At 50.0% G+C, this 26,832-nt stretch overlaps 6 protein-coding genes across 6 annotated transcripts; 5 read left to right on the top strand and 1 right to left on the bottom strand.

Annotated features, from left to right (window-relative positions):
• Window positions 1-6,802: 6,802 nt before the first annotated feature.
• On the top strand, window positions 6,803-7,258 carry PV06_11194 (uncharacterized protein; the record flags this gene model as incomplete). The annotated part of the gene is made up of 2 exons (XM_016412823.1): window positions 6,803-6,964; window positions 7,022-7,258. 2 exons carry the CDS (start codon window positions 6,803-6,805, stop codon window positions 7,256-7,258), a joined length of 399 nt encoding a protein of 132 aa, XP_016256823.1.
• Window positions 7,259-13,593: 6,335 nt separating this feature from the next.
• Window positions 13,594-14,028, top strand: PV06_11193 (uncharacterized protein; the record flags this gene model as incomplete). Its single annotated transcript, XM_016412822.1, has 2 exons — window positions 13,594-13,680; window positions 13,738-14,028. 2 exons carry the CDS (start codon window positions 13,594-13,596, stop codon window positions 14,026-14,028), a joined length of 378 nt encoding a protein of 125 aa, XP_016256822.1.
• A 593-nt stretch (window positions 14,029-14,621) lies between these two features.
• Window positions 14,622-16,324, top strand: PV06_11192 (uncharacterized protein; the record flags this gene model as incomplete). The annotated part of the gene is made up of 4 exons (XM_016412821.1): window positions 14,622-14,988; window positions 15,068-15,302; window positions 15,710-15,900; window positions 15,965-16,324. The coding sequence occupies exons 1-4, from the start codon at window positions 14,689-14,691 to the stop codon at window positions 16,322-16,324; spliced, it is 1,086 nt and encodes a 361-aa protein (XP_016256821.1). The 5' UTR covers window positions 14,622-14,688.
• Window positions 16,325-22,928: 6,604 nt separating this feature from the next.
• PV06_11191 (uncharacterized protein) lies at window positions 22,929-23,810 on the bottom strand (the record flags this gene model as incomplete). Its single annotated transcript, XM_016412820.1, has 2 exons — window positions 22,929-23,054; window positions 23,142-23,810. 2 exons carry the CDS (start codon window positions 23,808-23,810, stop codon window positions 22,929-22,931), a joined length of 795 nt encoding a protein of 264 aa, XP_016256820.1.
• Window positions 23,811-24,085: 275 nt separating this feature from the next.
• On the top strand, window positions 24,086-24,475 carry PV06_11190 (uncharacterized protein; the record flags this gene model as incomplete). The annotated part of the gene is made up of 1 exon (XM_016412819.1): window positions 24,086-24,475. One exon carries the CDS (start codon window positions 24,086-24,088, stop codon window positions 24,473-24,475), a length of 390 nt encoding a protein of 129 aa, XP_016256819.1.
• A 161-nt stretch (window positions 24,476-24,636) lies between these two features.
• PV06_11189 (uncharacterized protein) lies at window positions 24,637-25,349 on the top strand (the record flags this gene model as incomplete). Its single annotated transcript, XM_016412818.1, has 4 exons — window positions 24,637-24,830; window positions 24,878-24,932; window positions 24,994-25,142; window positions 25,205-25,349. The coding sequence occupies 4 exons, from the start codon at window positions 24,637-24,639 to the stop codon at window positions 25,347-25,349; spliced, it is 543 nt and encodes a 180-aa protein (XP_016256818.1).
• Between the last annotated feature and the right edge of the window lie 1,483 nt (window positions 25,350-26,832).

Below are 26,832 nucleotides of genomic sequence, written 5' to 3'. Positions count from 1 at the left end.
AATCCCTGACTCAATTAATTCTGCTGCGCTATGTCGGTTGAAGATGCATATGCCGCACTGCTGAGGCTATCGTGATTGCTCGGCGTCCCAAGCACGACAGTAGTGTCAGCAAAACCCTCGTAACCATCACTTCGTGCAGTTATGTGGAGTGAAGCCTTGCTCGACTGATTTTTGACGTCAACATGCCTTACACGTTCCCTTGCTGAGCGCGACTCTTATTGGGTCTCCGTTCCAAGAACACTGTCGCAAAAGAGGTCACGGGTGCTGTCCGATCAGATTACAGAGTCACGAAAGCAGTGTCGCTAAGCTGATGTACAGTAAAAGCGTGCACGGGTAAGAATTCTCTAAGCCTCAAGTTCAAGTCTATCACGTGATTACACGTTGCTGTTTACCTGCTGACCACTTCAAATATTCATTCTCACATCCTCACGACCTTTGCGCACTCTTCTAAGTATCTTAGCTCTATGCAACACATTCATCTCCGCCGACCGTACGATCTTCAAGCCTCTCACGGTGATGATAGTCATCCACGTCTAGGCTCATCAGAAGGCCACTCACTTTGACACGGTACACATGACGTTTCCGCTTCCGCATCAAACAGGCGAATGGGCCAAAAGGCCATAGGTTCGTGCGACGCATAGTTCGCCTGATTCGTTACATAAGTTGCGCTCGCTGCCCAAATTATAGGCAGGCCAAACCATATCAAATTGTTCCCATTGCCCTTTGCAGTCAAGCGCCGGTGGAGCCCACGTCTTTCGTGCATATTGGAAACCGATGTTTCTCCCGTGGTGTGCGTATCCTTTAACAGTATATGCACTAATGACGCCACAAATTGCCGCAAATGGAAAGTGCCAGGGGGTGTGGAAGGGATAAGAACGTACCAGGCACATGGGGGTCTTCTATGCATGTTTGTGCGCTTCTCTTCAACCGACGTGGACGATCCGTCAGCAGAATCCGTATTACATGATCAACCACTGGCATATCATCCAAGGGTAAACATTGTCGCTGACTTGCAGGAAGGTCCACTCGAGTTCCGCGGTGTCTGACCCTGCTGCAGTGCTGAGAGTTCTCGTATCTTTCCCAGTGTTGTAGGCATTGCTGCTGAACCTGGCTGACCTCAGGCCAGTGCTTCCATGTCCTCTCCTCAAGTCTTCTCGAGGCTTTCCCTCAACGTGCTAGGCGCGACCAGCGTCCAATCGGACATGTAGCCCCGACTACCCAAAGAGGTTTGGCAGGGGCCGTTCAACGTGGATCGACCTCTGCCCATACATTTTCCCGTCGGTCAACACAACCCTGGTGCCCGCAATGCCCGGTGCCTGTAGCCTTTGCAAGCTTTACAGCGACGGCTGTAACGATGGCAGAACAATAATTTGTCTTGGACCCTCGCGTTGCTCGATCCAGAGTAGCCGGCAATGAGAAACACACAAGGGCAAATTATATCTTTACCTCCTTTCGACCCTTTCGCCGGATCTGACTCTGATGAAATACCTTGCACCTCTCACCTGTCTACTCTGCCCTTGTCTGCACTTATTGCTCCTAAACCCTCAAATGGAAAAAATGGTTTATTGGACCGCGAAATTCAGACCGGAAGGTACACCGAAAGGAGCCCCGACCTTGCCGTCTAAGATGGCTACCTCCGACGACGTCTAGTATAACCAAGAAGAGAGGTGATTAAGAGAAAATTGCCGGCCTCCTAGGCAATGTCTTTCGGAATGACGTAGCTGAGTCTGAACATCAGACTTCACCATTGTGGCCCTATGTCAAGTCGGAATTTTCCTGAAGGCGATGTAAATGGTGTGCCTAATCTCCTGGCCTCGTTGATCAAAGAATTGCGTCATACCGCTCTCAACTCCTTGGTCTATATCTCCTTCATAGCAGCAGTCAGCGGAGACTTATCGGAATGGCCGCTGTAGGAAGGCTTCGCCCCATGCTAACAGAACCATGTCTCTCCGATTGCGTCTGATGGACATGGCTTGGACTAGGGGGACCTAGGGGCTTGCAGCGTTGGAAAAGTTAGGGTCCGCACCAGCCTGTAGTAATATGGTAGCTATCTCCACATGACCCCAATAGGCAGCAGTCCGCAGAGGACTGCGACGCCCGCCAGCGTCAACGTCAGACTCAACGCTGATAATAAAAGTCCGGGCCAGCGTACCAAGCAGGACGCTTTTCAACATGCCAATATTCCTTAGGAACAAAGCAGACATTCGAGACCATGCTGGTGTGAGCTATCTGGGATGTTACAATGAAGTAAAACGAGAGAAAAAGTACCGATAGGCCCACAAGTGCCAGCGAGTAGTAGAGGCCGAGCCATTTTCGGGAAACATGTTCGTCACCCGGTTGGCGCACAGGGCTAGCAGCGGCCCTTTGAACAAAGTCCATGATCGCATCAGTATCGTTCTCCGGGCATTCTCTCGAATCAGTAAATATGGTTTCGCCCCCTATCCTTCCATCAGTTGCGAAAGGACGAACGTAGCCTTGAATATCATGCAGTGGTGTACAGCTGATGGGAACCCAAATGCCGGCAATATCGAGGACGTCAAGGGACGACAACCTGTGCAAGAACGAGCATTCGACAAGAAGGAGGCCTGTGGTTCGGTGACCTTTCACAATACAAATTGTCGGATTCGTACCTCTTTCGGCTCTTGTGCGTTCGTTGAAATCTGAACAGCTAGCTTTTGACAGACTTCGGGCTTCATCAGTCCAACGCAAGGTGGCTGCTCCAGGGAAACCATCAAATCAAGTCCCATTGCGCGACAGATAGTCATGTCTATGCCCAACGCGCGGGTTACCATGCCGTAGAATATGGTATAGTGATCAACTTCAGGCAGATTTCCCCACGCTAGGCCAGGACCTGGTTCCCCAAGAGTGGTATGGCCTTGCTCAGTACCCACCTCTCGAATACTCTTTCAAGTAAGCTGTTGTTTGGAGGCGTAATGGCCAGCGCTGGATTTTGTTCAAGCAATTGCCATTGCGACACCTTGTGGAGCGTGTTTTCGGGCCAATGGTTCACAATTTGTTTCAAACAGGCGAATACTTGTCCGGTGTCAAGATTCACAAATGTCCTACGGTATGAATTTGCGCGAGAAGAAATCGACATGTTGTTGAGGCCCATGGAATGAACTGGTAATGAGCCGGTGTTTGAGACAGGAATAGGTTCGCTGAGTGCAGGAAGCACCGCATATATATCCCTGACAGAGTTGATCTCTAACTCGCCCAGATATTTTGTTGGCCGCCGGAACGCCCCACTCTCGATATCGCCAAATAGGGACGCAGGAAAACTCACAGCAAGAGATGTTGAGGTGTTTTTCTCCTTTTGTAGGATATCATCCTCCAGGAGCGAGGCAACATCTCGAGTTTGAAAGTGAGTAGGGATTTTGTAGCCAGGACAATCGACCCATACGGAGGTGATGTAGTCTCTTAGTTGACTCGCCTTTCTTGTCGATGTCGCCAGCTGGCTTAACTGATGAACAAAGCTTGTCAGTCGACTCTGGTCGTCTAAGTCTGCGGGATGTGGTTGGTGTGTCGTGATGACTTCGCCCATCATGAATTTCGCGTGAAGAATGGTCGCGTCGGCGCCAGCGTAATGGGCGTGATTGTCATAGCAGCAGTAGTGTTCGACAGATTTCAAACCATTTCTTCGAAAATAGGTACTTGCAGATTTGAGATCTTGAAAAGCGTTTTCTCGATTGAAACCCTGCTGGAGTCTTCGGTCGAAATATAGCTTTGCAAAGCGATTCAGGTGCAGGATGTGGTCGAAACCTTTCACGCAGCTTTCCGGCGTGTTTCTCGTTCTAACTACAGATATCTCTCTGCTGTACATCATTTCCTGGCGCGTCCAGATGCGGTCAAACCACGAATTGATACCAAAACAGTTGATACAATCTGTCGTGGTGACAACCCAGCGACTCATGGCTTGTCTTCTCTCCTGTGGCGAACTGTTGGAATGAGACCATCAAATCCTTCGCGGCCGGCTCTAGGCAACTACAGGGTGGAACTGGCATAAGCGCGACCACTTGGAATGTGCGATATATCTCCGGGATCATTTGGATGATCTGCTTGATATTGGTATCATCCTGTCGCATGCAGAGTTGATCAATCCAACAGGCTCCAAATTCGGTTGACAGCTGAGCAAGCGTTTCGATCACTTCTGCGATTGCCCATTCTTCTCCCAAGTTCATTGCGACATCTCGACCGGCGCTGTCGTGTCCTAGCCTCCTAGTTTGTCGGTTGAACTCCCCCCAGGTATATGAAATTGCCGCCGCCTGGCCTGCCACGACTTGAACATTGTCATAGCGGACTAGGAGGTGACGAGTACCGGCTGAGGCGCATGAGTCATCTTCACAAAGATATAGCCGCACGACCAGAAGTGTTGCTGGTGGCGGAGATGGGCGTGCTCCACGCCGTGGGCTCATCGACGTCATGTATCTGTTCGAGCGTTCAGCGAGTTTGTGGCTTAGGCGCTGTCGATGGAGCTCGACAAACAGTTCGCTTCTGCCTCCAATCGACGATGTTCTGGTCACTCAAGCAATGGGAAGAGCCGTCATCAAGCAGACTTCATTCATATCAAAGCAAGAAGGCCACGCGATAGATTGGGGTTAGTGCGGCTGAAAATTTTCCTCTGCCCCTCAATTGTTGCTGCCTGAAGTTCGTATTGCTGCTGCGCCTTGCTCCTACGCCTTGCTCCTACGCCAAAATCTCAGAGCATGTGTCGCATCTCAGCACCTTTTGGCATTTTATTTCAGAATTCAGAATGTTGTTCCCCAGATCTTACAGATCTTCTCGAAACCTGCCTACCCTGGAGGACACATTGCAACTTTCCAACTCGGAGCCAAGGATACCAGTGGGTCACGCTTACCCAGATCTACAATAATGGCCCAACCCTCAACTACGAATCACCGACAAGCGAACTTCATCACGGTATTGCCCATACCGTACAGCTGTTCGTCAAGACTTCGGTAATAAATCAGGAGGATGCGTAGCCCTTTTGCGCACAAAGGCAGGTACAGTACAAGCAACTAAAGAGAGGCAATAAAAATTCGGCTACTGACTTTCTGATGTGCATACTGGTCCTGCCGTCGGCTGTAAAGTCTTGCATTGGCAGGCTGAGAAGTAGAACCCAGGGGATGCCGCCCCATCTTCCACAACAGTGACGATATATGTTCTCTACATGCAGCCGTAGTGGGATGATGTGCCCTAAGGACCCTATCGTAGCCTGAAACGGCACGTTGACTATCTCCCCCGCAGCCAAATTGTGCTAGCAGGCCTTAGCATTCAGAAAACCATATTTTGAAGAGAATATAGGTGATATATGTAAGTTGACTACTTGATGTCCCTAGGCGTTCTAACTATAGGTCCATGTCCAAATAGAAGGTTTACCTATAGTTTTTCTGGAATACAGGTTGTGATTTTTCTGATGCATTACACAAAAATTCGCTGACTAAGCACCTGGAACAATCTTGGCTGCCGGAGAGACACTGGAGATACCCGCGACTGTCAGTAGTGAGTGTAACCCCCTCCTACGTGACGCAGTGCCCGCCCACGTGTGAGGGAGTAGCGTCTGGTATACGGCCCAGTTGCTAAGCTCCCCACTGGGAAAGCGCTCTGCCAATACCCGGACCATGGTACTGTGCCAACCCCGCGCCCTCGAGTTCGGCTTCTGCAGTGCCCACTGCCAGCTTGCGTTGGCAACAGCTAGCCAAGCCTTTAGCATCCAAGCCACCTTCAGCCTGACCAAAGATTCTTCCCTTATGCGCATTTCAGCTTCATTTGCAAAGTTCTGGCTATGCGAACATGATTATCTCTAAAACCCTTGAATCGGTTACGTGGGTTTCGGGCTTGCGAAATCCGCCTTTTGAACAACGCGAGTCTTCGCAGCTCCCTCTCCAACACCTGCTGACTGCAATCGCAAGACCACATCTCTGTTTTCTAGTATATCGACCAGGCAGCCGAGTCGCACGACTCGTCCAATGATCACATATTCTCCATGAACGTATACTCCCTTATCCTCGGCTCCACGCTCTAGTTATCACGGCGCACAGCAGTTAATGCAATTTATGATATGAATAATAGTACGAAGGACTAGCTAAGTGGTTGGGCGCGTGGTGGCGTTGATAAGTAGGCGCGTATGTGCGCGCGTAGTCACGTGGCCACGTGACTGCCAACCAGACTGAACCGTGACATCAACCCCCCTGCAAAACTGCGTCTTCGACCTCGAAGACCGGATAAGGCTGTACCATTTGATAAGGCTGAAACCTAGATCAACGAGGGGCAATGAGCAGCAGAAATGCTGAAGGCTGGGCGCGACCCTTGTTTGGGGGGTGGTACGCGCACTGCCAATCATTGTCGCCCAGAGTTTGCCTGCAGAAATAGTATTTGTCTGTGTTGGTCCTGCTCCAGATCTTGGTCTTCGAAAAGTCCTGCGAGGCCAGCATTGGACCAGTAATCCCACCATCCTAGCATGCCCCTCTTGCACACCCCCTTGGAGGACTTCAAGAAGGGAAGCACCATCATGGTCAGCAAGGGAGATGCCGCAAAAGAAAAGAAGCCCGGCCACGAGAAGTGCCAACGATAAGTCATGACTGTCTAGATATTGGCTTTGCAGTAAGAGTTCTGTCTGGCCGAGAATCAATAATGTGTCCGTGCCCATTGGAGTGAAAAATCTGAACATGCTTCAGCTGCGATAGACTGATCCATTTCCGAAAAGTCACGGCTAACTAAGGACTAGCTGAGTACTGACGACGAACCTCCAATCTACAGCCCCTAAAATTTCGTGTGACTCAGGGCGGCCTCTCCAAATTCGACCATGGTCGACCTGCAGGTCAGCTCCGAAGACGTCGAGCGGCTGCAACTAGACCAAATGGCTGCCTGTTATCGGTGGCTTCCGACTGTTCGGTACACTTATTATGATCCCGATATAATAGCCAATACCGCCGAGAAGGTTCTGTACCGACAAAAAGTTTCTACTGTGAGGTTGCCTTCCACTATTCGGAGATCTTGCTCTATTAAGTCATACCGGACATAGATTGCTCGACAGCTTCAAATTACCCTAGCTTTTGCCTTCTTCAAAGTTCAGCAAGGCTGCGAGGACCGCAACTTCTCCTCCATCGAGCCCGAATTTATCGAGAAGATATGGCAACAGACCACTGCGGAGTGCGCCTTAACTGATGATGAGGACGATTATCGTTATTCTCCGCAAAAATTGGCAAATCCGACATTCAAGGTTCCTCCACTGCCAGCGCGAGACGCCCCAAACCGTTGAAGCATACGACAGCGACCCTCACGGAACCCATGAATTCTGGTGGTAAACTGTTTGAACTCGAAAATGGAGACGACAACAAAGCTCTCATGATTCTAACACAGGATCAGTATTGGTCCCAGTGAATACATGGACAATCAACGTTGCGAACCGTTCTTGACATGGCCACGAAGTCCGTGCTCGAATAATGCGTTCTTTTGGGTGGTCGCCAAACAGTTGAGCAGGCCTTGGAGTTTTTTTTTGGTGATGTGCGTTGTCTGCCATGGTTAGCTTTCCACTCCGTACCGGCCAAAATGTGGCAAGCCTCCAAAAAGACCCCACGCAGCAATAATTAGGAAACCACTGGAGGGAATGGGCGGTGTTGTGACAATTTCATCCAGGTCCATTCCGAAAACAGTAGGCGCCTGGCAAAGGCCGCGCCAATGACTGGCTGTAGTTGCCTAACAACCAGTAACCCAAGGGGCTGCTAGGTGGCACGAAAAGTGTCATCATATCCTATCATCTACTGTACAAGTCTCGAATACACAATCGTCCTAGACCAATTGTGTTAGTCCGCGTATAAAACACCCTGTTCGAAACTCCATCACAGATGATCGTTGGATGCAAGCTTCATAGCCCACTCATCTCCCCTCGTACTGCAAGCAGTTACGACCTTGGAGAGGCTGGGGGCCGAAAGTCAGATGGCAAGGACGCCTTCGGTATTTGTGCCTTGCCAGTGACTACTCGCAAGTTGTATCCGCCCATCATGTGATTCAGTTCAGTTCTTTGGGGCTTTGATATGGAGGTCTAGCTAGCTGAAGTTACGATAGTACTGTGATACCTCGCTTCACCGATGTGGAGGCTGGGTCAAAGTCGGTGGTTTGGGGTCGGAGCGGCCACATGCTGCCAGCCTTTTCGTCGAGCCAGTGCCAATGTTAGCCAACCCCCCAGCTCTCTGAGGCATGCTGTGTAGAGGCTGAGTCTGTGCAGAGTATGTGACTACAATCGTTGCCGAAACGCGTGATTGCCAGGCTACGTGGGTGATTAGGTGATTGCATAGTAACAGCACGGGGGAGGGGTCTTGTGAGGCAATGATCTCGCCTTGCTGGCGGTAGTCGAACCTTCAAGTGTTGTTTTGGGCAAAGATTCTGTAATACTATCCATCGCTGTTTTCTGCAAAATATATATTGTACCTGATTGTCAAACAAATTTTTCTTCCTATAGAATGGTACCTGAGCTGCAGTGATCGAGCTACTATGGCGACGTGGTCGCCGAGCCTCCTGAGGTGTACCGCGTTCATCTTGTAATGTTTGCCATCCGAGTCAACCCAACAGCGGGGAGCCCATTCGCATGACTGTTTCTGACAGCGCATGGGCTCCTGTCTGGGGGCGATCTCAGGTCTTGAATTATAGCTGCAAGCAATCCTGCGTGTAGGGTCAAATTCTTGATACTTGTCTAAAGTCTCTTCTAAGTCTTTAAGGAGACGCAGGGTCGCCAGATCGCCAGGCACGACGAGACTCGGGAGTCGACTACTCTGGGAAAAGATGAGCGGGCCGATCAGGCTAGTTCTCCCTCGTACTATTCCTCTTGTCCTATTTATATCCATTGTTTCCTCAACTGAACCATGATTTACGAGTCCTAACATTTGAATTGGGCCACTCATCTGACTCTGGGCGCTGAAGTATCGTGGGACTTCTAGATTCTCATGCTATCCCGGTCCATTACATAAGAATCTTACTCATTTTGAGAGAAGCGAGCTTTCTTAGTATAGTCTTTTATTCTCTGTTAGACAATACGCAACTTGATTTAAATGAGTACGACTTACTTTCAATATTCTCGAGGAATTCCTTCTCCGGATCGTAATCCCAAAGGAATTTTTGCATCTCGACGTCACCTAGCAGGTCTGGGTTGTCGCCTCCTTCCGGCACCAACCGAAACTTTTCGTCTCTTACTTGTTGTTCCGGGCCATCTGGCAAATGTAGCACGGCTCCAGTGACGCCACCAACTCCCATAATATACTCCGACCGGGGTTTCCGCGCCAGCTGATAGGCCTTTAAAAGGACCGACAAGTCTTCTGGGTTTGAAGCACGATTGACGGCCAGATGGAGCACTGCGACGTCTTCGATTGCTTGAGCAGCTCCTTGTGCAACATAGGGCAACATAGGATGACAGGCATCGCCAATTAAGACAACCTTGCCAATTACCCATGTAGGGAGTGGGTCGTGCTGACACAAACGCCATTCCATAATATTATCATCCGGAATAAGCTCAAGTAATTTTCCCAATCGGAGGGGGTCCCATGAACCGAAATGATCCAATATCTTCTGCTTAGATGCCTTGGCGGTCCATGATTCTTCTGCGAACCCCGTGTCAGGATGGCACATAACCTGTAACTGTTGTCAGTGGTCTCCGATCCCCTGGGGAGAAATGCGCTGCTGACCATGTTGTAGAGGTTTCCATGCCGAATAGGATAAGCTTGAACGTGCCTTGAATCACCCATCCATCTCGTCGCCACTGGCGCGGTCACAAAGCCTCGAAGTTCAGGATCCATCACCCTGTCCAGGGGAATACAGACCCTGAATGCGGCGTCCCCTGTCGGGATGGCTTTATCCAAAAGCCCAAGCCTTTGGTAGATCAGCCTCCTACATGTTGATTTCATACCTGATAAGATCAGTATTACCCTCAATCTCTCACTGCCGGAACTAACCGTCAGCGCCGACTATCAAGTCGGCCTCAAAAACATTCCCATCGCTTAATGTAGCAGAAGCCTTGTGGAAATCGAGTGACGTGACCATGCTGTTAGTATGAATATCACATACGGTTTCAGCCTCTTCCATCAGTGTGCGATGAAGGTCCGCACGATGGAGTACGTATTGAGGTGCGCCGTGCTTCGCTTCCGCACCAGGCATGAGTGGTGCTGCGCCCAGAAAGCGACCGTCTTCCCATCGCCTCAAAGTGATCTGGCTGAGCACGTTCGTGTGCTTGCGTAAGGAAGGATCAAGGCCCCATCGGCTGAGTAGCCGTGTAAGGTTCGGAGAGCACGTTATTCCCGCGCCTACGTCTGCGATGTTGGGTGCTGCTTCCATCACAATAACCTTGTGTCCTGATCTTCCCATAAGCCCGGCCAGTGCTAACCCCGCTATGCCGGCTCCCACGATGATAACATTCAGTGGCCGTTTGGGTGCATCATACAGACCTCTATGGCCGGGATCTGACAAATCATTATCCGCAGTCTTAGCGCTCGTGCCATAACTAGCATGGTCGTGATCTGGAGGTATATTCAACGATCTGGAATTGTGTCGTTCCATATTTCCCCAGCGGACGAGAAGAGATTCGATGGGATTAATTAATCAGGAAGGATGAAGCCGTAGCATGTATTTAGGACAGTTCTGGACGTTGTAGTAAAGCGGAATGCAAGTTTTAACGTGAAACTCCGGCAGAGATGAGCCTTGACACTGCGTAGTTGTATGCCGGATTTGGCGATATCTCAGTGCCTTAGGCGCCACCCGTGATTTATGAAAAACAGTCGGGCCCATATTCGGTTCTCACTTCCTGATGGGGCCGTCAATCTGGAATACGCTCTCTCTGATTCTAGCGTTCTGGTTGGGGCGCCTTGTAGCGGCTGAAAGCTTGCCGGAAATCAGTGCCGTACAATACAATCTATGCCAGACTTGAGGTGGTTTCGGACCTACAAACTGTGGTTGCTCAAGTCGATGAGGTCGCTGGCTCTACTAGTGGAACTCAGAAATAGTGGAGACCCGGTGGTGAATGACCGGGACTGCGCGAACAACGCGGGGAACCCCCCAAACCTCGGAAATCATTGCGAGGGTCTGGAGTAAAAAGCCGGCGGTTAGACCCCGAGCAGAGATTTTCTTTTGCCCTACCTTTATTCTAGATCTTCATCGGAGCCGCCTTGTACAGTACCGGACACACCACCGCCCACAGGTTGCGCTGATCCCAAATGCAATTTACGGACGAAAGAAGTGGATGTGCTGCCCTTGATAGCGGTTTGCCCATAACACAGAACGAGCTAAGGACAGCCACAGAAACTACGGCTGCATCCTCTACGCATCGAGCCTGCTCAGGATGTAGGCAGTGGAAAGTCCGCTGCGATGGTCGACGCCCCCAGTGCACTTCATGCGCCAATCGAAAGGTGCAATGTTCATATCCGAAGGCGATTTCACGTGCTCGTTATACTCAATCGTGAGATTCCCCTGCTTGAGCGCTGCACCCCCTCACTGGATGGGAAATTCTCTGTGTTTGTGGCAGATATTGACTTGGTCTTCAGCCATATCGATGCACTACAAGCCCAGGTCCGAAGCCTGCGACAGCAGCTTGACGCACGAACATATCCAGATGCCTTGCAAACCTTGAGTGCTCCTCCTAGCGAGAACGATCTCAGCAGTACTCCCATCAATGGACCGAAAGTCTTGCAGGATCACACAGAAATTGCCCATCCAAATGATCTCACGCATGAAACCTGCAACGCAGAGGCAAATCAGAGTACTATCAACAATGTGACTCAGAGAGAAAAGCCACCTTCCGACAGTATCACAACCCAGCTAGAGGACGGTCTCTTGAGCGATGGGATAATATGCGGGGCAAAAGTCCCTTCCCAGGTAACTGTAGGCTCGCCGGCCTTCTCCGAGTCGTCGTCGCTCAGGTTTGCGTGGCATTTGCAGACTTCCATTCATGCATTAGGCCTTGGGGGTCAGGAGGTCGTCATGACGTCCCCTGGAAATTCCGATCGAGTCCGACCAGCGACGATGAGCAGGCCCGAGATTTTCCATCGCCATCTTCCACAAGCGCGTGGGTTTGCGGATGAAAAATCCATCGTCGCTATGTATCTAACATCAAATGCTTTGAACCTGTTGCCACAAGAGCGCGTTGCACGCTACTTGTTCTCAAGGTATCTGACACATGTTCATCCCATCAAGCCTTATTTGGTCGAAGAAAAGATCTCTCGACAGTTTGAAGAAACTTGGACATCTGACAAGCCTTTGGAAGAATCCTGGACAGCTCAGCTATATATGATCTTCGCGCTCGCTTGTTTGTTTCACGATGATGATATCGATGGAGAGTCACCTGTCAAGGACATCACGGCTACAGGTGAACAATTCTTTTATCGTGCATGGGGTTATATCGTCACCAACGCCTTCAGCACTTGCGACATCAGTTTCCTTCAGCTATTACTACTGGCAATTCAGTATCAACAAGGCACAAACCGGGGTAACCAGTGCTGGTTAACAGTGGGACATGCCAGCAGAATCGCTCTCAGTCTGGGACTTCATATTCCTCCAAGCTCATCCTCACAAGCTGGCGACATCCGTCGGAAGCAGGAACTTCATCAATTGCTGTGGTGGGGCTGCTACAATCTTGATCGGTGAGCGCTCACTGCAACGGATTTTTTATTATGTATGCTAACGTCAATTGACACAGGGTTTCTAGTATGATTTCTGGAAGACCGATAGGCATTTTATTCCCGCGTCAGAATTCTCATGTTGTGGATTCCCTCAAAGTGATAGACAAATTGTTCGTCCTGAGTGAACCACGAGGAACAGGCGAGACCCCTTCGATCTACGCATTCTTCTTCTGCAGCGTGAAACTCTATTTCATGATGGACAAGATCTTCGAGTCTCTGCGCACTCTTCAAACTACAGCTGGGAGTAGTGAAAACCCCACGACCCATCGGTCGCTCTTCATCGCCATTCTGGACCTTGATGCGGACTTACTCGACTGGCATTCTGCCCTTCCCGAATGGTTGAAGTTCTCATTAGATAAAGCAGAGCAACCTCCGACTGAGTATCCTGTCTGATTGAGACGGCAGCGATGCATTCTAGCTCTAAGGTTTCTTGGAATGCGGATTCTTTTACACCGCCAATCTGTGCTCTTTCTCCTACGGATTTCTGCTGGTCAAGGGCAGACTTGTAAGTGTTCACCTCAGTGGTTGCCGGTACATTCAGACCCCTGCGAAGAGCCACGAGCGACACAGCGCTCAGCACCTCTTGAGCCTACTCAAAATGACCGATTTATATTCGAGAAGGTTGTGGCACAAACAAGTGCAAATATCTGTTTTTCCTCAGCTGGACTCCAAATTGAGGCAATCCGGATTTTCCGACCCCAAGGATTGACAGGAGCATGGTGGTGGGACTTTCATTGTACGAATTTCCTCAATTGCCAAGGGGTGACAGAGGACTAGAAGTCCAGGGTCTTCAGCTAACTCTATTTCAGACACATTTAACTGTTTGTGCATCTTGATCGCTTTATTATCCCTCCACCGACAAGGTTGCAGAGTGGAAGCACAAGATCATGATCGTACTCAGCAGTGCATCTTGGCCGGATTCAGGCTGATCCGAAGTATGACCTCGAAAGGCGGTATCGCAACAATTCGTAGCGAGGAATTTCTGCGAGAACTTCAACTCTCCGTTCTGGATGTCGAACTCCAGGTATGAAGCCTAGCGCACGCAGTTTTGGAAGATTTAAAACTAAAGTCAGCCCTTCAGGGACTTAACGGTGACCCGAACTTAGCAGGAACCCGAGGTAACCCCATAAACAGGGACAGCAATCCTGGGGCATCTGGAGAACCAAACTCCTCGCAGTACGTATCCCCATCCACAGGACACTTGCGAGATGAGAGGCCAGGATTATATGCCGGCTCGATGAACCAAGGAGACGCAGCTGCAAACAATTTTGGTACGATCTGGGATACATTTCCCATGACGGAGATGGACGAATTCATGCAATTTGATCAAGAATATTTCTTTGATGTGCCCGATTCAGGTTTTGCGCTCTAAACTTACTCGTTTCAAGCAAGCTATCAAGGATAGCCATCCAGCTGTGTGAGCTTTGTTGAAAAGAGTTTTTATGTATCTATTACATGTCAAATCGACCTGGTTTAGGACTGAAAAGCCCGGGGTTTAACTATTATGAATGAATTTAAATTCATCGTAGTGGTAACTCATCATCGTCTTGCATGCTCCATGTCATGCTGGTGGCTACAGAGTAAAAGCCGGCCGAAATGGCAAATTTACTGCTTCTAGTGACGGTCAGGTCAGTCACTGGAACAATTCTGGCTCCATTGAAGTAAGCGTGTACCCAAGTTTTCTTCCTTGAAGGAGTCACCACCATGATCGCATGGACCTTCGTTCGAGCAGAATACATCCCTACTGAAGGTGCTCGAGGCTCGAGCACCGGATCGGGTTCTACAAAATTAGAAGTGGGTAGATTTTTGCTTTCGGAGGCTTTCCTCCGGTGACACCTGACTACTCCTAAATAGGACCTCACGCGGTGTATTAGTGAGAACGGCGACGTGGCACCGGCAACATTCGATATTAATTCTGAACAACTTCTCCGACGAGTCTAATTAAAATTATTTTGGTGAACGACAGTTTTTCGGTCACTTTTACTTGCGCTACAAACCTCGGATTGTGACCTAGGGTATATGAAAGTCAAAGATGACGACCATGAATGAGTGTCTGCCCTCCGGGATCGAAGAGAATGGGAGCAGTGAAAAAAGCATCGTGTTTCATGTACTTGTTGTCGGTGCAGGACTAAGTGGATTGAGTACTGCCATCGGTTTGCGATTGGCAGGCCACCGAGTCACGGTTCTCGAGGGAGCGTCCCAATTTGGAGAATTTGGAGTTGGCATTCAGGTTCCACCAAATTGTGTAAAGGCATTGAAGAAGTTAGGCGTCTTCGAAAATGTAGCAGAACAGGCTACATGGCCACTCTCCATTACAATGAAAAGATGGAAGGTGAGTGAATCCAACTGCGTGTCAATCAGCGTCATAGCGAGTTATCAAGTGACTGAAAACCGCGTTGTTATCGAATTAGGACGGACAATTATTGGGAAGCACGCCTTTGGGATCCGACATGGAGGAGAAATACAACAATCCTTACCTATTGACGTATAGGGCAGACCTTCATCAGAGCTTGCTCAACCGCTGTCGAGAAGTGGGTGCTGAGGTGTTCGCAAATTCTTTTGTGCAGTCCGTCAATGCAGATCACCCATCTGTCAAACTTGTCGACGGAAGCACCTTGAATGCAGATATACTCGTCGGTGCTGATGGTATTTTTCACACATTCTTTCCCACTTTATACTTCGATCTCTGGCTGACGAGGTGTCGATAGGGATTAATTCAAAAGTGAGAGAAGGTGTCTTTACCTCTACTGAGAGGCCAGCACAGCTTCTGCCCGATATATGCAGTACTTTTCGATGCTTGGTTCCGGGCCAAGTGATGCGTGAAGACCCTATATTACGCCCGTTGATAGAGTCTCCTTCTGCAAACTGCTGACTGGGCCCCAATGGACATGTCATGTCATATCCAATCCGTCTTGGTGAACTATATAATTTTGCCCTGACTCACGAGAGCGCCATGGACGGCGTCAAAACCTCAAAGGAAGGTATGGAACCAAAGACCATCCTGTTTATTTATCTAGCCTCGTGTTTTCATCAACTAACAAGAAGAAAAACAGCACCTCCTGCGGAAATTCGAACGATCTTTGACGGTTGGGATCCTTTAATTCACCGATTACTGGAAAAGGTTTCGACTTGTCGACAGTGGAAGACTTCAGAGCTAGAAGAAATACCTCGATGGATCTCTGAGAGTGGGAAGATAGTACTGGTGGGAGACTCAGCACACGCCATGCTGCCTTTCCTGGCCCAGGTGCGTGAATGACTCAACCTCTGCCTCCGAAGCATCAGCATAACTGACATACTACCCCCAATAGGGAGCCGCAATGGCCATCGAAGACAGTGTCGTCCTTGTTGAGTGTCTGTCATCATGCAAGACAGTGGAAGACGCTCCAGACAGGCTGCGGCTATACGAGACTACGCGGCGAGAACGAGTGCGTATCATCAAAAGCGGGGCTCGACAGAACGCCACCGTCTGGCACTGTGCGGACGGGCCTTTTCAAGAAGCCCGGGATGCTATCATCCGCTACGGGAAGGACCTTCCAACAGACGGCACGTTGTCTCACGAAGAGGCGGTCGCAGCGAATAGATGGAATAATCCTGCTTTTCAGGAGTGGCTTTTCGGGTTTGATGCGGTGCTCAACGCCAAGGAGATAATACTGAAGAGGGAGTTGTAGAGAATTGGAAAGCTATGTTGTTTCGAAACATCGATTTTCTCGCAATGATTTGTGATGAGCCCGGCCAAAAGTTGGTAGTCCCGTCCTCGCGCATACGGGAATCCCCCATCTCCACTACCACTCTTCCGGCCCGAAAACTCCGGAAAGGCATAATCAACGCTCTCCTAACATCCATTGCCTTCTGGACTCCAGATATTTGCGTGTCAGCCTGGAACCTCTTGAACAAACAGTCTTTCGGATCGACCGGCCAACGGTGCGGCTTCTCAATCGCTAGATATTTCTTTTAACAACTTTTGCCCCCAGTAACATTGCTGGGAGTCTTCATCCCTTTTCACAATAGTGACAGCCTTCAAAAATAACCTATAGCGAGTGTCCGGGCCAGTGGTCTATAATCTGATACGCCATTATGGACTATAAACCAAAATTCACCACCACTTCGTCGCATAAAATCGATGTACATCATCATTTCGTGCCAGATTTTTGGCTGGAAGGTACAGACCTCCTATGCCCCGAGTCAAGCACAACATTTTGACCAATGCTCATCGTCTAGTTGTTTCGAAGCTTGGTCTCAGCCCGTCTGAGATGCCACCTCCATGGTCGGTAAATACATCAGAGGAAGCTATGAAGGGTCTGGGCACGACCACAACCATATTTTCTCTCACCATGCCGGGAGTTTCGTTCTTGGAAGGGGAGGCCGCAAGGGACATGGCCCGTCGCGTCAATGAGTACGCCGCTAACCTGCGAGACCAGCATCCAGGGAAATTTGGCTTCCTTGCAACTTTACCTTCCCTGTTCGATAGCGAAGGCTGCATCAAAGAGATCCGCTACGCGTTAGGCGAGCTTCGTGCAGAGGGCGTTCTGGTATTCAGCAGCTATGGCGATGGTAACACCTATCTTGGCAACAACGCTTTCCGGCCTGTCTGGAAAGAATTGAACACTTGGAAAGCAGTGGTGCTCCTTCATCCCGCCATGCCACGAAACACGGCCGGTTTACCGCCCACGCTGGTGCCCAATGTCGTGGAGTTCCCGCACGAGACAACCCGTAGCGCGATGGACCTGCTCTTCTCTAACACCAAACGCGACCACCCAGACTGTAAAATCATCTTGTCCCATGCCGGTGGCACTCTCCCTTACATTGTTGGTCGCATCGGATTCATGGAAATTTTCAGCAGTGCAGAGGGATCACGGAAGACCAAGGCAGAGATAGAAGCGGAGATCAAGAGCTTTTACTTCGACCTTGCGCTGTCCGGGCACGACAATGCCCTGAACTGCCTTCTCAATTTCATCCCACACGACCATATCCTCTTCGGAAGTGACACTCCCTATGCCCCTCTGCAGGGAGTCCTGAGAATGAACGATGCCTGGGAGACGTACACTGGAGCTACGCAAGAGGTTAGAGACATGGTCAACTTCAAGAGTGCATACAAAATCCTCCCCATGTTCCAAAACAAGGCTACATAGTGGCATTAAGTGCCTGCCAGGCTCTTAGAGCATTGTATTAGCAATAAGAGAAGGACCATCGTCCATAACCGACGCCTCACCAGCTTGAGCGCGTAGAATGAGATAAAGAAGCCTTTGAACATCAACACTATCACACCGAACACTCAGCTTAAGATTCAAAGTCAAGCTCCATTTTCCTCCGGGCATCATTCTCAGTCGTCATCACGTTGTATTGCCAGCTTGATCGCCACAACCGGCAAAGGAAGAGTCGTAACATTGCCTTTTTGAATCGTTAGAGTTGTACCAGAGGTACGAAACCTTGAGAGGCTAAGTACAGAGTAGGAAGATAGACTGGAGAGAGTCTTACCAATATTGATGGCTGACTGGGCTGTCTTCGATGAGGCTGTATTCTTTGAAGACTTGTTGGATGTTGGACCAGGTTCTACATTGAAGGGAATTGGATTGGTTGCCCGAAATACACATACTATTCAAGGAAGAGCGGCTATCTCCCTGCAATCTGCCCTAAGCTGGCCATACCCGCGGCAATCTGCGGTTGTCTCTGTCACCAGGAAAGGATTATCATCCTCATCCATATTAACTCGTAGACGTTAGGTCGCCTAAAAGAACTAGGCCGCGTAATATCCGAATTAGTATTCATGGGCTCCTCCTTTTAGTTCTAGACTGATCTAACAGTGCTTTAATGTATATACAGTGCTACAACTAAGCGAGGAAACTTTATGGTTGAATCCCACTCCGGTGCGGAACCTACCTGAAAGCGTAAGCCCGCACCACCCAAAATCCCAGCTCCCCCAGAACCCAGGGGGAAAACCCGAGCCTACTAGCCATTTCAATCTGCCCAGGCTGGTTCCAGTAACCGGGGTGGAAATCCCGGATTTATCTCTCTCACTAGTGGGTCCAATAGGGTCGTGTCCTATTGACGGACCCGGACGTCGTCCCCGGCACACTGTGGAAGTCCGGAAAGCAGCCAGGTAGGGGTCCACCGCATACTTATAAGCCCTTCTTATCCCCCGAAACCTATTGCATGCGATTGTGACAACGAGCGTGCGCAATCATTCCAATCCCTCAAAATGGCGGATGGAATCAAGTCTGAAAACACAGAGTCCAAAACCGGTAATTCTGTCAATACCGAAACACAGAAGGAATTTGTTGATGCAGTCCAACTGCCACATGCACACCTCGACCGAGATGAGATCAACCTCCTATCTCCTGAGCACCGCGAGTATCTTCTTGCCCGCCATGGCACCCTCGATCTCGACCCCATGCCCGACATGGGCGATGCCGACCCTTACAACTGGCCGCATTGGAAGAAGGTTGCCAATCTTGTATTAGTAGCATTTCACGCGATGATGGCAACGTTCACCGGTGCAGCCATTCAATCCGCATTTGAAAATATCGCTCTGGACCTTGGGTGCAGCCTGCAGCGTGCTTCTTATCTCACCTCTCTTCAGATCGCCATTTTAGGCGGAGCGCCGCTCTTCTGGAAGCCTTTGTCCGATCGCTACGGCAGACGACCGATATTTACGATTTCCCTCATTTGTTCATTGGCCGGCAACGTCGGCTGCGCATATAGCTATTCATACGCTAGTATGGCTGCTTGCCGAGCAATTGTCGCGTTTTTCATCAGCCCAGCCGCTGCCATTGGCAGTGCCGTGGTGACCGAGACGTTCTTTAAGCGGAATCGAGCTCGTTATATGGGCGTCTGGACGCTCATGGTGACGATTGGAGTTCAAATATCGCCCTTAGTCTTTGGCTTTGTGGCTTATCGCGTCGAGTATCGGTGGATCTACAAAATTCTGGCCATTGTAGGTGACGTCTCGCAACGATATTGAACACCGAGAAGCTGACTTCAATTTCAGACCAATGCCGTCCAGCTAGTCTTGTACGTCTTCCTAGGACCCGAGACTCGATACGTTCGCCACGGGATCACACGTAAAGGCTCCTCTATGAAGCAAGAATATTTCCAGCTCTGTCGCATCGACCCAACTCCGCTGCGGCTCTGGGATTTTGTCCAACCTCTCAGATTCGCCGGTCGGCCTTGCGTCATGGTTCCTGCGGCCGCTTATGCCATGGTCTTTTTATTAGTTGCTGTCATGATCTCAGTAGAGATTCCGCAACTGTTCGGACCTAGCTTCCACTTCAACACGCAGCAGGTGGGTCTGCAGTATATCGCCATGTTGATTGGTACCATTCTTGGTGAACTGGTTGGTGGCTTTATATCTGATGCCTGGATGAACAGAAGGACGAAGAAAATTGGGATTCGTCCCGAGCCAGAATGGCGATTGTGGTTGTCACATGGTGGTTTCCTTCTTGCCATCGTGGGAGTAACCGTGTTCCTTGTTCAGCTTGGAGAGATAGGTACTCACTACAACATCACTCCGCTTGTTGGCAGCGCCATTGCGACTGGGGGCCTTCAGATCGTCACGACCGTTTTGATCACGTATGCAGTCGACCGTTATCAAGAAGAGTCTGCAAGCGTGGGAGTGTTCATCACTTTCGTGAGACAGATATGGGGCTTCATCGGACCATTTTGGTTTCCGCAGATGTTCGAAAATGTCGGCCTTTACGGGTCGGCTGGAATTGCCACTGGCCTGCTTGTAGGAGTGAGCTGGATTCCTACCATTGTCCTGCAACGGAAGGGTCATACATGGCCTTGAAGTGTCAATCAAGACGAGTGGGGGAAGATTCTATGATCTGAAGAACTTCAACAATACGGGATACGCACACAATATGAAAAGTCGAACCAAGTGCTTCAGAGATAGACCTTCGCCAGAGGGATCCAGTTTCGGAAGATCTTTTAGGAGATATCAAGAATCGTAGAACCCCCGACAATGCCACTCAGTATATCTAGTGCGTTCTTCTTAGCGAAGTAAGAATTATTCAACTAGCTAATGGTACCATCTGCTATGAATCGCTCCACTGGGTGGTGTCACGAGACAAGGGTTCCTTGGCAGGTGGGAAGTATAGAGTGTATCTCCGAGGAGCACGAGTATAAGAGCGGGTCACGCGATAGAACTCAGGAGTGCTCAGCGGTCTGTCGGTGAGCACAAGGGAGCAACATGAGTAGTGCTCAGTCGGCTCAGTAGTGCTCAGTCCTGAGCCACTGAGCAGTGCTGAGCACTCTCTACTATATATACGCGGATCCACCCATAGCTCTATTACGTAGTCAACTTCGTTCTTGATCATACCCATACGTTTTGGATATCGATCAGCTTCGCTCTAACAATCTAATGCGAAGCTTCCAGGCTGAATTCCATATTAAATTAACCCGAATTGATGTCACAATGGTGCAAGAGTTGCTCAATGAAGTCTTTAAAATGGCGCTGTCGGTAGTGCCCTGAAATACACGTGAGAGCACGATGCCATTTTGTGAGTATGCAGGCAAAATCTGATATCGTTGGCTACGGTGAAATTGGGTGACCTGGACGGGTATAACACCCAAGGGAGACCACCCAGTGCGTCTGAACCCAATCCGCTTGTCGCAGCCTGATTCGTCGACATAGAGGACTTGATAGGAATGGAAGTGAGAAATGCTATGTAGATAAAATCGCGTAGATCTGCACCTCGACCTTTAGCGATTCCACGAGCCTTTTTCTTAGACCAGCTAGCCGTGTGCAAAGCCCTGCTGATAGATGATGTGGTGGCACGAGACTCGAAATCGTCCCACAGGTATACGACCATCTCTTCGAGTGTTAAACCAGGTTTCTGGACAAGGTATTCTAGAAGAGCTTCTCGCATGAGAGGAGTAACGGACGGGCAGCGTCCACCACGGTTCGGAGGTGCTTTGGTACTACCAAAATCACGAAGGTTTCGACTGATGGCTTTGACTGATGGCTTTGACTGCATCGAAGCTGCAGTTAGCAGCCGCTCCGATTTGGCGATAGGTGAAACAGCCATCTGAGATCATGTGCTGTATCTGCGCATGCTGTGAATCGGACAGATTAGGCATCATTTTACGCCGGCTTCAGCGGTGTCGCAGAACAGGATACAGTACTGTAACTGCCACCAGGAACGAGAGATGGGTGAGCATCTAGCCAAGTGTGTACTCGAAAGTTCCGGCCCAATCCCGGTCTTGCACAGCCACTAAATATTTGCGGCGTCGAAAGTGTGGCTGGTATCCGTATTCGCAGACTTCGACGTAATGATTCTCACGTGATCGCGTACCCTTGGCGCTTGCGCTCCTGCGCAGCGGATTCTCAACTGCGTTCACTTCCAATCGAGCAATTCTACGGCGTAGCCTTAGCTAGACCTTTAAGCAGGGTAATTGCTTCCCTTCAAATTCGAACTTGTCTCGGCCAATCTTCTCTGGAAATCTGCCCTTTCAGTGTCCTGTCGGTGTCGACAACCACTTCAGCGACCGAAATTCTCAACAAGGCATGACTGCTCCTGATAGTTGCGAGTGAGGAGTCTTGCTGAACAATGGGCAAGCAACTCATGAAGGGTGCAAGCGTTACTGAATTGATGGGAGAGAACATCATTGGCATTTACCTCTCTCGAGAGCCGCTATGCGAGTCGCATCCGACAGTGGAAGACGATGAACCAAACTGCGGCGCTTTGTCAATAGCCAAGAGAATATCGAACAGCCTCGTCTGATCGGTGGAGAACATGGCGTCCTCACGATGTTCAACTGGCCATACAATCCAGAAGCCATGGTGGCCCGCACCTGCGGCAACCAACACGTAAGCAAGGCGACGACGGTACAAGCGGTACTACTGCTTCGAGCCTTCCAGCACGAGAAGTCCGAGACCATCGCATCTCATCGAGGTACACTGTCAGAATGCAAAGTGGCATGATGGTGAAAATATGCTGCCGCCACGAACAGCCGTTCAAATGCCTCCTTCACGACGGCGGGGTAGATGTGTCAGCGATGGGTTATGAGTCAGAAGTACAACTGTTTAAACGAGCTCGAGGATTGCCCAAGCGAGACCAGGAACTTCCCTTCACCGCCGTTGTTCATCATCTGTGGCTTTGACACCGTGTATCGTATCCAAGGCTCGGCATTTCGCCTAATAGCTTGGCCTTCTTTCAGCTGAGGGTTTTGGCTTTTGTTTTTGCCTTGCTCACTCTTCCGAAAACTTTAGCTCAGGTCTTCCCCGCATGCCCTCAGACACTCAGTCTAGTGCCAAGTGATGGAGCAATCCAGAACTCAGGCCCCGAGGTCGAGCGAAAGCACGCTTTCCAAGCCTGCTTGCCTGCGACTGACGAACCACGACGCAGCGCTTGTCATCATCTTGATGACCACCTCGCCGATAGATACTTCCCAGGAAGAGCCCTGGATAGAAAGAGGATCTGTTAGCTCATGATACTTCGACCTGTTTAATCCGAGGGGTCAATTTCTAGAGCAGAGAAAATGACTTACCTGAAGCTTGCACAAATTTTCAAAGTTCAGCACGTTACTTCCGAGCTCCTTCTGAATCGCTTTAGCAGCATCGGTACAGCTCCAACCCCAGAGATCCTTGTCGGTCTTCATGACTCTGTACACCACAGAAACAGCAACCCAAGACCCGATATGCATGATGACATAGATGACACTGAAAAAGGCGGCCTTGCGCTTCGACCGACGGCACAAAGCGACCAATGATACCAACGATGCCAGTGACGTAGCAATTGAAGCAGCCGCCATCATGTAAGTCGGCCATGTGACGGTATCTTTCGCCCATGGACCCCAAGTCCGATCCTTGACATACAAATTTTTGGTCTTCTGGTATTTCCACACCGTGAAGATCATGATTGCTCCCATAATGGCCGAGAGACAGGCCGAAATGGTACCGGAGATTCCAGCTGCAATCTTGGTCCAGCGTCGGCCCTCACTGATCTTTTGCACAAGCATCCCGTGATGAGGCTTGCATTGTGGATCAGGGTTTTGACAATTCTGCGACCACTGTTGCTGCTGATGATGTTGCTGACTGAGCGGGATATTGTAGTCGGAGAGCTGCGCATAGTTGAATCGAGCTTGTGGTTTACCTGTGTTTGATATGAGAGCCGCCTGTCCAGCATCAAACAGCTGCTGGAAGATCTTGGATGTCATGCTGCTGCTGTGATGACAGTGGTGAGAGATGTTAGGGTGTTAATGGATGTCTTAACAGGCAAATGTTGAGAAGTCGAACGACATATTGGAACATGACGGATTGTCGACAGTCTGGGTATCAGAGCAGGAGCTTCGGGAAGCAAGTAGCCCCATAGCTCTGGCCCTTTCAGCTTCTTGTCGAACTGCCACGGCGTCGATATACGAGGCGAAGACGTACTGAGCACATTGGACAAACCATACCAGTCCGAGTTCACAAAGAGCCGTGGGCAGCAACGATGAGAGACGTCGACCTAAGTCAGCAGCCACCTGAGTTGGAATTCCTACTAGACTCGCTTCCCCGCGGTGGAATACGGGGTAGGGCCGAAGATTCCGGATATAAACCCATTGCCAAGGGGTTTGACGAAGTCTGGACTCTTGGCAATGGTTCAGCTTTGCGGAAGCTGGAACGGAGGTCTGTGAGGAATAAAAACCATAACTTGCTTGGCTCTTTCTGGCCAAATTGCGATTGTGCACAAACTTGTCGACACATAATATCGTATTCGATCGCCTATTGTAAAGCAACAATGCCCAATTCGAAGAAGTCCCGAACAAGAGTCTTTGGTCAGGTTTGCCAGATGTTGTCGGTCGAAAGTGTCGAAAGAGCTTGGACTCGTTTGAGAGTCTGATATCGAGGGACTCAAAAAGGTTTGTGCGTATATGAGAGGCGAACTCCTCCACGAAAGTCACAACCCCCTCATGCCGATTGTTTATCAGTTTTTTTTTATCTGTAAGCTCTTCTCGACCAGTATCATCGGCTGTGAATTTAAACACTCGACAAGACAGAGAAATGGCATCCCCATATAACGGCTACACGCATGACCCCGTCCAACGTGCTCCTTCTCCATACCAGCCCCAATACGGCCCTGACCCAACTCAAGGGACTCCGTCGCCATACACGCCGTCGTCGTATGAGCAGGGCTCCTCATATGGCTACTACGACCAGCACCCTCAGGCTAATGGCCAAGCCTACAACAACCAAGGGTATGGGATGTCATTGCATGTGACGAATAGTGCTGACATTCCCAAAGTGATCAACAGTACAACGGAAGCCAGCCCCAATATGACGGACCCCTGGTGCCGCAGGTGAGAAAGGCCTGCTCGGAGCCTTGGCGGAGGTATTGGCGGACACTTGATCGGCAAGCAGACCTCCCATGGTTTCATTGGCACGGTCGGTGGAGCTATCATGGGGTCGTTGACCGAAGACTGGGCCAAGAGAAAGAAGCCGCTCTGTGGAAGGCCAACTACTCCGACATGTGTGCCGCAGCAACCTGCTTGCCCACCAGCTGGACCGGTGTACAGTCCACCGATTTATGACACGCACACGAATGTTGCTACCACGACTCATATTCATCCAGGTTCATGGCAGGGACCGCCGCCGGTGTACCCCCAGACCCATCCGGGGAAGCCATGTGGACATCAGCAACATTGTGGATGCAGCTTCTTTGGGAAGCATTGATCGAAGCATTGATCGAAGTATTGTCAGGCAACGTGGTGCAGTGAGAAGGGTGTGAACAGTGAATTGTAGCTAGTCGTTTACTCGCTCTCCACAAATTTATTAGTAGTATCCCATCTTACAGTCTCTCTCATGATATTGACCACTGGGTTATGACAACGCAAAAAGTGTAGGAAGGAGGTGGTAAAGACAAATAGTTGTTGCTCTACTTCGCAAGCTATTTAGGCACGCGCCTGATAACGTCAGGTTGAGGGCCCGTTGAAAGTCCTCGTCATCTCTTCCATCGTTGCAAACTTGACCTGTTCATCTATGTGTTCCGTTTCGCTCTTTGGCCTCAGCCGCGGTCAATGCTCTTGTGCTGTACAAATACCGAAATACTCAGCGGCGAATCTTGACCTCTCCAAAGTCCATTTCCGATTCCAGATCTGAGCAACTCGTCACTTAACCTGAGTCAGAACTAAGCATTCTGAGCTTTGGCTGTGCGCTCCTGAGCACGGCTTGGTAAGCCCTGAGTGTTGTCTGAGTAGCATGAGCAAAGTCCTAAGTGGCATGGGAGGGTCCCATAAGTTGGTCCCTGGGTTCCCAGTTTCTGGTGTTTTATGTGTTCGGAATAGCCCTATCCGTCCCCTCTTGCGCGGTTACTCTTGCCAGAATACCTTCGGGATCGCCTTTCTGCCCTCGCTGGTGCCTGGAGTGGAGGTTGTCTAACCTTCACCCTGAAAATTTCCTGCCTCTTGCCTGGGTTCGAGAACGCCGGGATTGGAAAATTCTGACCCGAGGGAAAGAGGCCACACAGGAGCAAAGAAGGACAAGGCATAACTTTAAGTTAGAGTCTTCGGTGACAGACATATTCGCGCTCTCGTGGCTGTAGCTGCAGTTGGTGACAGCTGGGTTGGAGAAAGAAAGACGGAATGCAGAACATTCAAGAGCAACCAGACACTAAAACGTCCTAATTCAAGCAGACAGTAGTCATAACCCAGTTGTTGTTACAGCTTTCTAGCCTGACAACAAGCAGGTGCGAGTTGGAATAGGCATTGATTTTCATCACCATTTCCGCAGGAGTTCTTTCATGTGTTCACTTTGCTCTTCTGGCATTTGAACAAGCTCTTTCCGTTGCTGCTCTGAGTCCCATGCTGTTTCAATTGGACGATCCACGTAAATTCCCTGTCCCTTGCGTCCTGACGCTGCTGTTCCGAGTCTCGCCGCTGTTGTTAAGCTGCCGTTGTAGGTTCTGGATCATGGTTCGCAATTCCGCATTCCCCCACCTCGACGCGGTTTTCAAAATCCCTTGTCCTGAGGATCAGGCGCCATTCTGTCGCTATCGTCGTGCGAACTTACTAAATCGTCGAAATTCCCCAAATCCAAAATAGGTTCAGCCGGATCTGTTAAGTCGTCGATGCCCGCTTGGGACATGGAAGACGCTGGCTGGGGGTGTGTGCCTATTAGATTCTGTCTTCATTATAGCTGGTACTGCATTTCCGGCTGGGAGATTCTATACCATTTGCAAAAGCACAGCGATAGATATCATGT

Source organism: Exophiala oligosperma (assembly GCF_000835515.1).
Source record: "Exophiala oligosperma strain CBS 72588 unplaced genomic scaffold supercont1.21, whole genome shotgun sequence".
NCBI lineage: Eukaryota > Fungi > Ascomycota > Eurotiomycetes > Chaetothyriales > Herpotrichiellaceae > Exophiala > Exophiala oligosperma.
The sequence above is the reverse complement of the archived record's forward strand: the minus strand, read 5'-3'. Positions and strand labels throughout refer to the sequence as shown.